This window comes from Lagenorhynchus albirostris, chromosome 10 (assembly GCF_949774975.1).
Source record: "Lagenorhynchus albirostris chromosome 10, mLagAlb1.1, whole genome shotgun sequence".
NCBI lineage: Eukaryota > Metazoa > Chordata > Mammalia > Artiodactyla > Delphinidae > Lagenorhynchus > Lagenorhynchus albirostris.
Window position 1 is genome coordinate 42,121,362 of NC_083104.1, and position 14,214 is coordinate 42,135,575.

The window sequence follows — 14,214 nt, forward strand, 5'->3', positions numbered from 1 at the left end:
TAATGCACAGAAATCTCTGGCATTCTTATAAACCAACAACGAAAAATCAGAAAGAGAAATTAAGGAAACACTCCCATTTACCACTGCAACGAAAAGAATAAAATACCCAGGAATAAACCTCCCTAAGAAGACAAAAGACTTGTACTCAGAAAACTATAAAACACTGATGAAAGGAATCAAAGATGACATACAGCTGGAGAAATATACCATGTTCTTGGACTGGAAGAATCAATATTGTGAAAATGACTATACTACCCAGAGCAATCTACAGAGTGAATGCAATCCCTATCAAACTAGCAATGGCATTCATTTTTCACAGAATTAGAACAAGATATGTTACAATTCGTATGGAAACACAAAAGACCCTGAATAGCCAAAGCAATCTTCAGAACAGAAAACGGAGTTGGAGGAATCAGGCTCCCCAACTTCAAACTATACTACAGAGCTACAGTAATCAAGACAGTACGGAACTGGCACAAAAACAGAAATATAGATCAATGGTACAGGATAGAATGCCCAAAGATAAACCCACGCACATATGGGCATCTAATTTATGACAAAGGAGGCAAGAACATACAATGGAGAAAATACAGCCTCTTCAATAAGTAGTGCTGGGAAAACTGGACAGCTACATGTAAAAGAATGAAATTAGAACACTACCTAACACCATACACAAAAATAAACTCCAAATAGATTAAAGACTTAAATGTAAGGCCAGACACTATAAAACTCTTAGAGGAAAACAGAGGAAAAACACTTTTTGACATAAACCACACCAAGATCTTCTTTGACCCACCCCCTAGAGTAATGGAAATAAAAACAAAAATAAACAAAACGGACTTAATTAAACTTAAAAGCTTTTGCACAGCAAAGGAAACCATAAACAAGACAAAAAGACAATCCTCAAAATGGGAGAAAATATTTGCAAATGAAACAACAGATAAAGGATTAATCTCCAAAATATACCAACAGATCATGGAGCTCAATATCAAAAAAAACAAACAATCCAGTTAAAAAATGGGCGGAAGACCTAAGTAGACTTCACCAAGGAAGATATACAGATGGCCAAGAGGCACATGAAAAGCTGTTCAATATCACTAATTATTAGAGAAATGCAAATCAAAACTACAATGAGGTATCACCTCACGGTGGTCAGAATGACCATTATCAAAAAAGTTAGAAACAATAAATGCTGAAAAAGGTGTGGTGAAAAGGGAACCCTCCTGCACTGTTGGTGAGAATGTAAATTGATATAACCACTATGGAAAACAGTATGAAGGTTCCTTAAAAAACTAAAAATAGCACTACCATATGACTCACAATCCCACTACTGGGTATATACCCTGAGAAAACCATAATTCAAAAAGAGAGATGTACCACAATGTTCACTGCAGCACTATTTACAATAGCCAGGACATGGAAGCAACCTAAATGTCCATCGACAGATGAATGGATAAAGAAGATGTGGCACATATATACAATGGAATATTACTCAGCCATAAAAAGAAATGAAATTGAATTATTTGTAGTGAGGTGGATGGACCTAGAGACTGTCATACAGAGTGAAATAAGTCAGAAAGAGAAAAACAAATACCATATGCTAACACATATATATGGAATCTTAAAAAAAAAATAGTACTGATGAACCTAGCTGCAGGGCAGGAATAAAGAAACAGACATAGAAAATGGACTTGAGGACATGGGATGGGAGGGCAAAGCTGGGGCAAAGTGAGAGTAGCAGTGCCTGGACATATACACTACCGAATGTAAAACAGTTGGCTGGTGGGAAACAGCAGCGTAGCACAGGGAGACTGGCTCGGTGCTTTGCGAAGACCTAGAGGGGTAGGATAGGGAGGATGGGAGGGAGGCTCAAGAGGGAGGGGATACAGGGACACGTGTATGCATATGGCTGAGTCCCTCTGTTGTGCAACAGAAACTAACACAGTATTGTGAAGCAATTATACTCCAATAAAGACCTATTAAGAAAAGAAAGTTAGAAAAATCTTAAAGCTTCTTAATATTTCACACTTACCAAAAATTAACAAAAAACAAATGTCTGCCCTGGAATACAGACTGTGGGGAGTCAGGACAGTTCTTTCCATCATGGGCTGGACCACTGGATTCAATGTCCCTGTGAACCAAGTTTCTACGAAACAGGAAAGGGTCTAATCAATTCTACACCTTGGGTTTCCCAGACATCCAGTGACCAAAGGCAGAACTCACTCTTGTACCATAAGATGACTCACTACTGTCCAGGAGGAACAAAATAAAGACCTATAACAAGATTACAAAATACCAAAGCCTGTCCCTTTCCCCTGGGCAGCAGATTCTAGTTGCTGGTCAAATTGTTATAGCCTATTTATTTAAAAGACACCGTGTCAGTGCTGTCTTTGCCCACCTCGTTCACCTCTTGGTCTCTTCTACATCAGGGGTCCCCAACCCTTGGGCCATGGACTGGTACAGGTCCATGGCCTGTTAGGAACCAGGCCGGACAACAGGAGGTGAGCGGCGGGCAGGCGGGCAAGCGAGCAAAGCTTCATCTGTATGTACAGCAGCTCCCCTTCACTCGCATTACTGCCTGAGCTCTGCCTCCTGTCAGATCAGTGGCAGCATTAGATTCTCATAGGAGCGCAAACCCTACTGTGAACTGTGCATGCGAGGGATCTAGGTTGCACTCTCCTTATGAGAATTTAATGCCTGATGATCTGAGGTGGAGATGAGGCAGTGATGCTAGCACTGGGGAGTGGGTGCAAATACAGATTATTAGCAGAGAGGTTTGACTGCACAGGGACCATAATAAATCAATTACTTGCAGACTCATATCAAAACCCTATCAGTGAGTGGCAAGTGAAAACAAGCTCAGGGCTCCCACTGATTCTGCATTATGGTGAGTTGTATAATTATTTCATTATATATTACAATGTAATAATAATTGAAATAAAGTGCACAATAAAGTAGTGTGCTTGAATCATCCTGAAACTATCCCCCCCAACCCGTGGTCCGTGGAAAAACTGTCTTCCACAAAACCGGTCCCTGGTGCCAAAAAGGTTGGGGACCGCTGCTCTACATCATCCAGATCAAATACCCCCATTCTGGATATATAATGCCCACTTTCTTGTCTGTGATTTCTCTATGGGCAAGAGTATCAAAAACATTCACTGGAGGAACTCTAAACTCTCCTTTTGGCTTCTAAAATTTCTATTCTTTTCTATCACCATAACTTGGTATAATCCTTCCATAGTTCCACAAGTAACTAAACCTACAGTTCACATATGCCAACTAGACAATTTATCCTAAAAACAACAACAACAACAACAACCCGCCCACCAACATCTGGATTTATATTTTAGGGCCACCTGAGCCCTCCCAATCCCCTAGGTGTTAACCTCTTCTTGGATGAGTGCTTTCAGCAGAAAGGGAATCAAGAAGTCCTGGCAGTTATAACTTGGAAATCATAAAATAAACTTCCAGGGTGTAAAAAACCATCATTTCCAGCTGTTCTTCTAACAAATGCTCTAAGTATTTTAAATTGATTGAGAAGCCAAGAGGACAGGGAAACAACCCAGAAATTAGGACGAGTGGGACACTGCCCCCACTTCTAGACTGAAGGAACAAAGGGAGGAAGCAGAGATAACTGAACCCAAAGGCTGAGATCAGTTGCAGAAGCTGAAAGAGGCAGGTCTGGCCAAATGGAACTGGAATAATGAAGGAGATACTAACCAGGTCAGAGAGAGAGAAATTCCTTGGCTTCTTCCTTCCTCCTCCCCTACAATCTTGCCAGAATTCTTCCTGTCCAAAACCAGCCAGAGGCCAGCTGACACCAGAGCTTGGGAAATGTGGCCTGCAGAGTTCTGCCCTTCCACCATACAAAGCAAAGCAGGAGATCCATCTGACAGCAAACTAGTCAAAGACCAGCACAGGAACACTACAGGACTGCAAAATTTACCATGACTCGAGATATCAAAGGGGAGTGAGGGCCAGCTACTGATGAGGGGCAAACACAGGGATCAGAGCCCTGTCAAGTTAGACAGAGCTGGCCAGGAAGCGAGACCTAGAAGCTCAAGTTAGAACAGCCTCCGGTGTGGACCCAGTCACATGACCATGGCTTACCCAACAGGACCTCTTGCCTCCATTTGGGCAGAGCTATGGGCATCTCAGGGATGGCAGGCAGGATGGATGGCAAGCAGACTAGAAGGGATACAGGAGAACACAGTTACAGGTGACAATGTACAGATGAGGCTCTGGAGGGATATACCCTGGAAAATGATAGGGATCACTGTCTAGAAGGGCCTGGGGGGAGTGGGGAGTCAAAGGGGACTGTAGCCTTATCTATGTTGTATCTCTCCTTTTTAAAGGGGAGAATATGGAATTTTATGTACAATTTAAAAATACTTTTTTTAAGAAGGAAGAAACAAACAGGCAAAAGTACAGTTCTTCCTCCAGCACGGGAAGGAAGATGAAGGAGAGTTAAGAAGACTTTGGAGGTTAAAAAGGGAAGGAAGCTGGGGCAGCTGATTGTCTGCCCTCCCAATGAGAGAGAAGTACCAATTCCCCAGGAATGTCCAGCTTTCTCTCCCTTTCATCATAAAACAAAACTTTATATTTGAAACCAATTCAGCTTCTAATTAAGAGCAACCATGGTTACTGCTTCTGAAAAAAATTGCTATTTTCAGAGAGTGCCGTGGTTTCTGTGGAGTAGATTCAACACTTTATTTCCAAGAAATGAGAAACACAACATTTAATTTTGTTGAGCAAGTTTAATAACTCACTATTATTACAGGTTGGGGATCAAAATGAAGCGAATACTTCAGGGTAAAGAATCTAAATGACAGTAACTAGACCCAAAACAGAAGACCTCTGGGAATGTGAGGCAGATAAATCAGGCAGTTTCCAATCAAAATACTGGACTAGCAACTCAATGTCCCTTTCAAATTACATCTGAGAGGATAAGCCCTGGAAATCTACTCTCTACTTTCAGATGCTCCAGAGATTAGAAAATCTGAAAACTAAATGGCATGCGATGCATTCTCTGGGCACTTCATAAACATTTGTTGACTGACTGGCCAACTGAAAGCTGATGAAACGTATATTATGGTTCACTTGCTAAGAACTCCCCTCACTTCCTGATATTTGTGGGTAATTGCATTATGATCATGCAGCTGCCAGACACATAGCCTCAATTTCCTTCCTCCTCCACAGGAAATAGCAAAAAGGCCCAAGCGGAAAACACTACTTGGGCAGTGCCCTGCGGTGTTTTGCCTGTGACAAATTATTCAAGGTCCAACTCTGTGAGGGGGACTTGGCAGCTTGATGCTTTAATTGCCCCGCTTCTGGCCCAGAAGGTGCTGAGGAGACCAGCTGAGGTGGGAGGTGGGTAATTTTATTTTCTAACCATCTGTGCACACAACATATGAAAACACAACAAAATCACCATATGGTGCTAAACTTTAAATATGTCATCAGACATTGTATGAGTTTAAGAAGAAACCGAATGGCACTGTGGTCTTTTCTGACTCCTAAAAGAGAATGATTTATCTCTGGCTTCAAGTGGTCCCCGCTTAAACATCCAAACCTCAGAACTACCGTATTACTGCTATTATTAATTGGGTTACACTGGAAAATTGCATTATGGTTTTTAGAGTTTTCTCATTGATCATTGCACATGAACCCTGCAACAAATCTGTGAGGTAGGAGGCAGGTGAGAGGCCACTGCCACTGACTAAAGTCACAGATTCCTGATCAACTCATCACCCCCAAACCACCTCCCTCTCCACTTGCCAAGTCCACATGTAATTTACTTGTATGCCCAAGGCCTGGCCAACTTTGTGACTTTAGGTTTCCCCAAGAGAACTGTGATGATCATGGCCTCAGGCACATCTCCATTGACTACAACAAGAACGTGGGGGACCCCAATGGTCTGCTTACACTCTTGTCTCATTTCTCTCCTTTGCACAACTTATTTGCTGCTATAGGAGGAAACCAAAGTAAAAGCAACCTTGAACTTTCCAAATCATCATTCTTGTCCATTCTCAAACCCAAATTACAATCTGTGGTCTGGCGGGCTCACAAAATACAAGGACAAACCACAGACTGGGAGAAGACATTTGCACTGTATTTAACTAACAAAGAATCAATAATCCAGACCATACAAAGAACTATATGAGGGACTTCCCTGGTGGCGCAGTGGTTAAGAATCCACCTGCCAATGCAGGGGACACGGGATCGATCCCTGGTCCGGGAAGATCCCACACACCGCAGAGCAACTAAGCCCACGAGCCACAACTACTGAAGCCCACGTGCCCTAGAGCCTGCACGCCCTACAGCCCGTGCGCCACAACTACTGAGCCCATGTGCCACAACTACTGAAGCCAACGTGCTGCAACCACTGAAGCCTGTGAGCCTAGAGCCCGAGCTCTGCAGCAAGAGAAGCCACAACAATGAGAAGCCCGCACACAGCAATGAAGAGTAGCCCCTGCTCACCTCAACTAGAGAAAGCCCGTGAACAGCAACTGAGACCGCCCCCCCGCAAAAAAAAAAAGAACTATATGAACAGTAAGAACAATATGAAAAAGACAAACAACCCATGAGGAACTTGGCAAATAATGTGAGCAAGCCAATCAGAGAAGAGGAAACTTAAATAGATAAAAAATAGCTTCACTAGGACAGAACTCAGGAAAATGTAAATTGAAAACACAATTAGATGCCATTTCCCATATATCAAATTAGCAAAGATTTAAAAGGCTAACATTAGTAAGTATTGTCAGGGATGTAGGGCTATATGAAATGCCATTTATTTCTGGTAGGAATATAAATTGGCACCAACATTTTGGAAAGCAATTTGGCAAGACATATTTATGCTGAGGAGTGTACACTCTATGACCCAGCAATGCCACTTCTCCCACAGGCTAACAGTTAGGTGCAAGGATGTTCATTGGAACAAAAATCTAAAACAACCTAAAACTCTATCAATGTGAAAACAGATAATTAAATATTGTCATAATTATACGGCACTTAATGGATGAACTATAAGCACTTATAATGGATGAACTACAAATTATTGTGTATTTTGAACTGACTCAAAATACACAATACTACACACAAGTGTGTATGTATCCATAAACAATACATAGAATAAAAGCATGAAAACATGAAGGCAAAGGATAGACACTAGCTTTTTTTTCAACTGAAGGACTGGAATCTGATTGTGGAGAGGCACAACTGTATCTGCAACATAGAAGGAAAAAGCTGAGATTAACAAGATTAAATGGTAATATCTATTATATCAGGATGGCGGGTCTGAGTATTTAGAATAATGTTCTCTGTATTCCTGTGTTGGAAATGTTTATAATTTTTTACAGTATCATATTTAAACTAAAGAGGATAGAGCCTACCTAGGGAAAGTGGATAGAGAAAAAAAAGAGAAGGCAGTCTAGAACAGAATCTGAGGTAGGGTAGACAAATCCCTCGAAAAACACAAATTAAAACTGACACAGAAAAAAAAAATCAGAAGATCTGAATAGTCTTATATTCATTAAAGAAATAGAACTGTAATTTAAAAACTTCCCACAAAGAAAGCTCTAGGTCAAGATACCATCACTGGTGAATGCTATTGAACAATAAAGAAAGAAATAACACTAATAATACACAACACTTTCAGAAAGTGGGAAGAAGGGAACACTTTCTAGCTTGTTTTATGAGGCTAGCATAAACCTGATATTAAATACAAAGATATTACAAGAAAAGTAAATTACAGGTCAGTGTCTTTCAGGCACATAGGGATACTGACAAATGAATACAGCAATATATATATTCAAAAAAGTACATCACGACCAAATGAAATTTGTCCTAGGAACACAACGTTGGTTTAGTATTTTTAAAAAATCAATCAACATAATACATCACATTAATAGACTAAAGGAGAAAAACCATGTATTGTCTCAATAGATGCAGAAAAGGCATATGACAAAACTCAATACCCATTCATGATAAAAATTCTGAGCAAACTAGGAATACAGGAATAACCTCATTGCACCGCACTCTGCTTTACTGTACTTCACAGATACTGTGCTTTTTACAAATTGATGGTTTGTGGCAACCCTTCGTTGAGCAAATCTATTGGCACCATTTTTCCAACAGCATTATTTTTTAATAAGGTATGTACATTTTTTTAAAGACATAATGCTATCGCACACAACAAACCACAATATAATGTAAACATTACTTTTATATGCACTGGGACCAAAAAATTCCTGTGACTCACTTTATTGCGATATCCACTTTATTGCAGTGGTCTGGAACAAAACCCACACAATCTCTGAGGTCTGCCTTTAAAGCAGAACTTTCCAACCTGATAAGAGTATGCAAAGATGGAGTGGAGCAGGAAAACCTTGTGGAGTAAACTGGGAGGAAGAAACCAAGTTGCAGCAAAAAAACCTGGAGAGTGGGTCTCATGCCAAGAGCACAGTCTTTCACAGACGGGGAAACGGTCTACTGTATTACATGCCACTGAGATGAGACAGGATGACAGAGACACATCCAGGGAGGTCACTGGTGGCCTTGAAGAGAGCAGACTTGGTGCAAATGTCACTCCACTTTTTACTTCTCATCTACTGTTCTTATGTGCCTTAGAATGACTTCCATATCTCCATTCAAGAATTAAGCAAATCAGGGGGCTTCCCTGGTGGCGCAGTGGTTAAGAATCCTCCTGCCAATGCACGGGACACGGGTTCAATCCCCGGTCTGGGAAGATCCCACATGCCATGGAACAACTAAGCCCATGCACCACAACTACTGAGTCTGTGCTCTAGAGCCCGCGAACCACAACTACTGAAGCCCACATGCCTGGAGCCTGTGCTCTGCAACAAAAGAAACCACCGCAATGAGAAGCCCGCGCACCGCAACAAAGAGCAGCCCCCACTCTCTGCAACTAGAGAAAGCCCGCGTGCAACAACAAAGTCCCAGTGCAGCCAAAAATAAATTAATTAATTTTTTAAAATAATAATAATAATAAAAAAAGAATTAAGCAAATCAGGGACTTCCCAGGTGGTGCAGTGGATAAGACTCTGTGCTCCCAATACAGGGGGCCTGGGTTCAATCCCTGGTCAGGGAACTAGATCCCACATGCATGCCGCAACTAAGAGTTCGCATGCCACAACTAAGGAGCCCACATGCTGCAACTAAGGAGCTGGCGAGCCGCAACTAAGAAGCCCACCTGCCACATCTAAGGAGACCACGTGCTACAACTAAAGAGCTGGCGAGCCACAACTAAGGAGACTAGCTGCCGCAACTAAGGAGCTCACCTGCCGCAACTAAGACCCAGCACAACCAAATAAATAAATCTTAAAAAAAAAAGAATTAAGCAAATCTACCAACAAATTAACAAATTATAGAAAAAGGCAAGCTTACTGAATTTTTCCTAGGCCTACTGACTGATTTTGAACCTAAGACTCCAATACTACTATATAATACAGTAGAAAGGCCGGTGTTTGGAAAAGCTGGTGCCCAAGGACTATGTACCGAATGAATTAATCAATACACATGTCAGACGTTGCTATTGCAGAGCAGATATTCCTTCCCTCCTTAGAGTAAGGATCACTGAACCTGACCTGAATCCCAATCCCTGAGACTACTCCTGACATTGGGAGAGAAGGATTTTAAAACAACAGGAAGCTCAACAGGCTTTCACACTGCTGACCATTACAGAGATTTGCTTCTTTGTTGCCATTACCACTTAGAAATGGCTGGACAAGTTTTTACCATATTTGGCAGTTATTTGGGGGATGATCTGACTTAAATATGGGCTATGAAAATTAACAAGAAATTAAGTTCAAGAGAGCCTGGAGGATACCCGCCCCCCTCCAAGATAGCTTATCATCTTAAAGAGAGCAACTGAAACTGAGGAACAGAGGGAACCCTAGGTGCCTGCTGGTCACAATGACTAAGATACCATAAACCAAAAAACTAAGAGTGGTTTCAGGAACCAACTGAGTCACAGGATAGATAATACAAATAGCAGGTGATGATTTGCAGTCTAGTTGCTTCTCAGAAGGCAACTCCATGCAGCAGGCCCCAAGCAGAAGAGAGCAGATTCATTTATTAAATGAATTAGATTTCATTTCATTTATTAAATGACTTCCCACAGTAAGTCAGATCAGTATAAATAATAATCAGGGCTACCACTTATTAAGGGACTATTATGTGCCAGACACATGTACTATCTCATTTAACCCACACAATGACCCAGGAGGGAAAAATAATTATTATTATATTATTATCCCTATTTTAAAGACAAGGAGAGTGGGATTCACAGACATTAAATGACTTGTGCAGGGTCACTCAGTGAGAAAGTGGTACAATGGGGTTCAAACCTGGGTTGCCCAGTCCCTGGGTCCAGCCTGACCTTGGGCTTCAGTTACTGTAAGGGACTCCATTTTGTCTTTTGGGCCTAAGCTGCCTACAAGGGTCCCAGTATCTCTGGGCCTGGGGTTCTGCCTTGAGCCTTCTCTGTAACGTCTCACCCACCCAAGGGAATTAGCGTCCCACTTACACCCCCTCAACCACTTATCCGCTAATGTATCATAAATGTACAGTTTTGCTGTAAAAGTTTAATCTTCAGCAACTGGCCTGTACTCACTAATTTTCCAAAATAAGTTGGCCTAAGTAAAAAAAAAAAAAAAAAGATAAATCTAGTTGAAGAAACACAGATATTATACTTCATGACAAGAGTCAATTTATTCTGCACCACCTCTTTCTAATAAACATTGCAGAAGTGATGGAAAGCAGTATCTGGGAAAAATAATACCTCGCATAGCCCAGGGAGACATCCCTTATAGAAGGCAAATCTCTGAATCTGACAGTAAAGGTCATTAACTCTTCAAGTGACAAAGAGACATTATACCCTGACTTCCTTTTTAGGAATACTTCTTGCTGCCAATGTCAGTTCAGCACAAATTTTCAAACCAATTATGACAGTGGATTCATGTATCTTTCTAAAAGAAAATCTTGATAAAGGACTGGGAGGGGGCAGATACCCTTTATATAGACCCTGAGGGGTTAATAATAGCAACAGCCAGTGGCAGTGCCAGTAAATGTTTAACAATCAACTCTCTGGCAGAAAAAGCCCTGATTTGTAGGCTTTGCTGATTTCCATGATGTAAATACTCCCACCATGGTGGATTTCAAGCTACTAAGGTGACAAATAATTAACATGAAGTTGGGCAGACATGCCCACAGCTCTCAGGAGCTGGTACAAGCAGGCTCCAGCCCTCCACCGGCGATGCTAATATTTACTGGTTACGTACTTATGTGCCAGCTATGTGCTAAGTGCTTCAGAGTCATCCTCTTTCAATCCCTGTAACAGTCCAATGGGCAGGTACTATTTTATCCCCATTTTACAGATGAGAGAAAACTAGGTATTAGAGACGTTAATTTAGTAATTAGTCAAAAGTCGAATAGCTACTAAGTGTTAAGGGCTAGCATTCAAATGCTGGCCATCTGGTTCAACGGTCCATGCTCTCAGCCCCTCTTTAATCCTGCCTCTCTCTGTAAGGTGTTAAAGAAGCTGCTATGATCATTGCCACCTCATCTTACAGATGACGTGTTGGTAAAGAGTACAGCGCAGGCTCTGGGGTAATTGGCAGTGGGGTGAAGGCGTCTACCAACATCAGACATGCAAGGTTTCTTCTCCTCCTCTCCCAGGAAATTTCACCTTGTCCTTCAAGGACAGATGCTCCCTCTTTAGCGGAGCCTTCCCCAACTCCCGCAGAGCTGTTACTCCCCACATATGTTTTTGTTAGGAAAATTTTACTTTTTCCATTATAAAATAAATACATGCTCATTAGAGAATACAGAAAATATCAAATACAAGGAGAAAAATCTCTTGTGGTCCCACTTCCTACTCACAGCATTTGTTCCTCATTTCTACTATTGGATTCATTCCCCTGTTCAATGTTTGTCTATTTATGGGTGTCAGCCCCACTGGACTGTGAACTCCTCCTGAGGAGATATCATGTGGTACCCACATTTGTAACCTCCTTCCACTGCATCCACACCCCACCTCCCTCCCTAGCACAACATCCAACACACGGCTGCCCCCCAATTAATCTGGATGCTTTATTATGTCCTCCAATTCATGAGAGGAAACCCTGAGCTTTTCACGTTTATCTTCAAAGCTGTCCTAATCTTAACTAAGATTGGTTTTCTTCCTTTGTCCTACATTCTTATTGTCCTGAGTCAGGCAGGAAAGTGCTATTCCAGCAGGCATCTTGCCTTACCTGCATCCCTCTCATCTTCTGGAAGCGTGCAATGGTGTCGCTGATGGTGTACACACGCACGTGGCCCATGTGCAGCTTGCCGGAAGGATAAGGGAACATGGAAAGCACGTAAAACTTGGGCTTTGATTTCTAGGAAAGAATGACAAAAAAATGACAATGAGTATTTATTAAGCATTCATGGGGAAACCCGCATGCACATAATATTTTGGCATTTTACTCAAGGTAATAATTTAACATTTTTAAAAGTTTTCTTTTAAAAAAACTGTTCCCATAAGGTAAACTGACAAAAATGCCTAATACCAAACTTCAAAGCCCTTGCTTAACCTAAAGAATGTCCAAAATAATGCCAAACAACCTCAAAGTCCTATTACCCATATGTATTTTTAAATCTGTCTTTTTCTCTTTTAAAAGCGTCTCTTTTAGGACAGCTATCTAGGTCTTAAAGAACTATATGTTTTTCCAAATGAAGCTCTGACACATATGTCCATATAATTCAAGGAAACAATAGTGAATCACAGAGATGTGACATGTCTAAAAATGGAGCCCCTCCCTAAATTCCCTGTAGCTGCATGCAGACTTGGACTGAACAGTACGAGCAGGGTCCCCAGGCACCGGTTCAGGTCCCGGGTTTTCTGCTGTATTGTGAGCTTATCTTTCAACAGAAAAAGTTGAAATGGTAAGGTAATGAGAAAATTTTAGCTATTTCCCAGGGGGTGATCTACAGGCAGCCTCAGGCCAGGGTTACATAACTCTCCAACTTCCAAAGATGCGGCTTCATCACGAGAAACACAGAAAAAAGGTAAATGCATTGGAACAGAATGAACACAGGGCAGGAGGTCCTCACTGGAACACTGACTTTTGGCACCTTAGTTCTTCCACAGTAAAATGGTGAATGCTGTCACGAGTTTGTGCACATGAGGGGAAAAGGCTCCACAGGAAAGGTGGTATCATTTAATTGATTCCTTACTGGGGACCTATTGTTCAAGGGCAAGGACCATGTTTTAATCATCCCTCCCCCCAACCCCACCTTCCCGGCTGCCCACCTCCCAGTTTAATAAATGTTGGATAAATGTTTGTCGGCCTTTGTGCTCTGAAGCCTGATAACAGGCCTCTGCAGAGCACTTATTACTGAAGGGCACTTTTCCCAGCACACTTCACCAATCCTATCCAGGTGACAGGAATGTTCCCCCTCTCCAACCTTAAATCCTCCCATGGGGGAGAAGGGGTGCCTCTGAAGAAAGGAAGAGAACAGGTAACTGCTTCTGTTTAGTCACTAAGGGTCTGGACTGTCTGATGTTATCATTACTTTTTTGCCACCTTCTATTTTTCTCTTTCTGTCCTTACTCCCTTCCGTGAGCGCTACTAGAGTTCTTTAAGCCTTTGCTTCTTCAAAATGAATGAAAACAAATGCAAGACAGAATATTCATAACCACTCTTTTGGGTATGTGTGTGGACTGGGGAGGTATTTTTTGGTAAGTATTTGCATGACTGATAATTGACAGCCAACTGTAATCAGGGGAACAGAAGAAACCAGAAATCAGATTCTTTCCAAATTTCATTCGACCCCTTGCTTTACACTTCCTTCAGCAAAGAAGTTAAACAAATCTTTAGCAGGGCCCCTAAAGTGTGGCAAAACAGACCAGAGTGGCACTTTTCTCTGTACTGCCCATCTTCTGGAAATCACCCACTGAGTGGTAAGTAAAGGTGCCTGAAGGAAGAGAAGGGAAAAGTGAATAAATAAGAAGTTTGGATAATACATAAACTTGGAAATCTGGAATACTGAAGTGACAGCTGCTGTTGATTTCTAGAAACGGATGGAAAGCCCCACGTTGATCATGCACTTTAATGTGGATCCATAACTCTTAGGAAAACCTCAGGAGCATGAGAGAGGACTTGAGATTCAGGAGTTAGTGGGGACTTAGGACTTTCCTTCTTTAAGAAG

General features: G+C 41.7%; 1 protein-coding gene across 3 annotated transcripts in view; it reads right to left on the bottom strand.

The window, feature by feature from the left end:
- LARS2 (leucyl-tRNA synthetase 2, mitochondrial) overlaps window positions 1-14,214 on the bottom strand; it is a 271,915-nt gene that overhangs the window by 141,884 nt on the left and 115,817 nt on the right. For all 3 annotated transcript variants that reach the window (XM_060162179.1, XM_060162177.1, XM_060162178.1), the window contains one exon: window positions 12,273-12,401. In XM_060162179.1, the coding sequence (XP_060018162.1) occupies window positions 12,273-12,401 (129 nt within the window). The remainder of the gene's footprint in view (window positions 1-12,272; window positions 12,402-14,214) is intronic.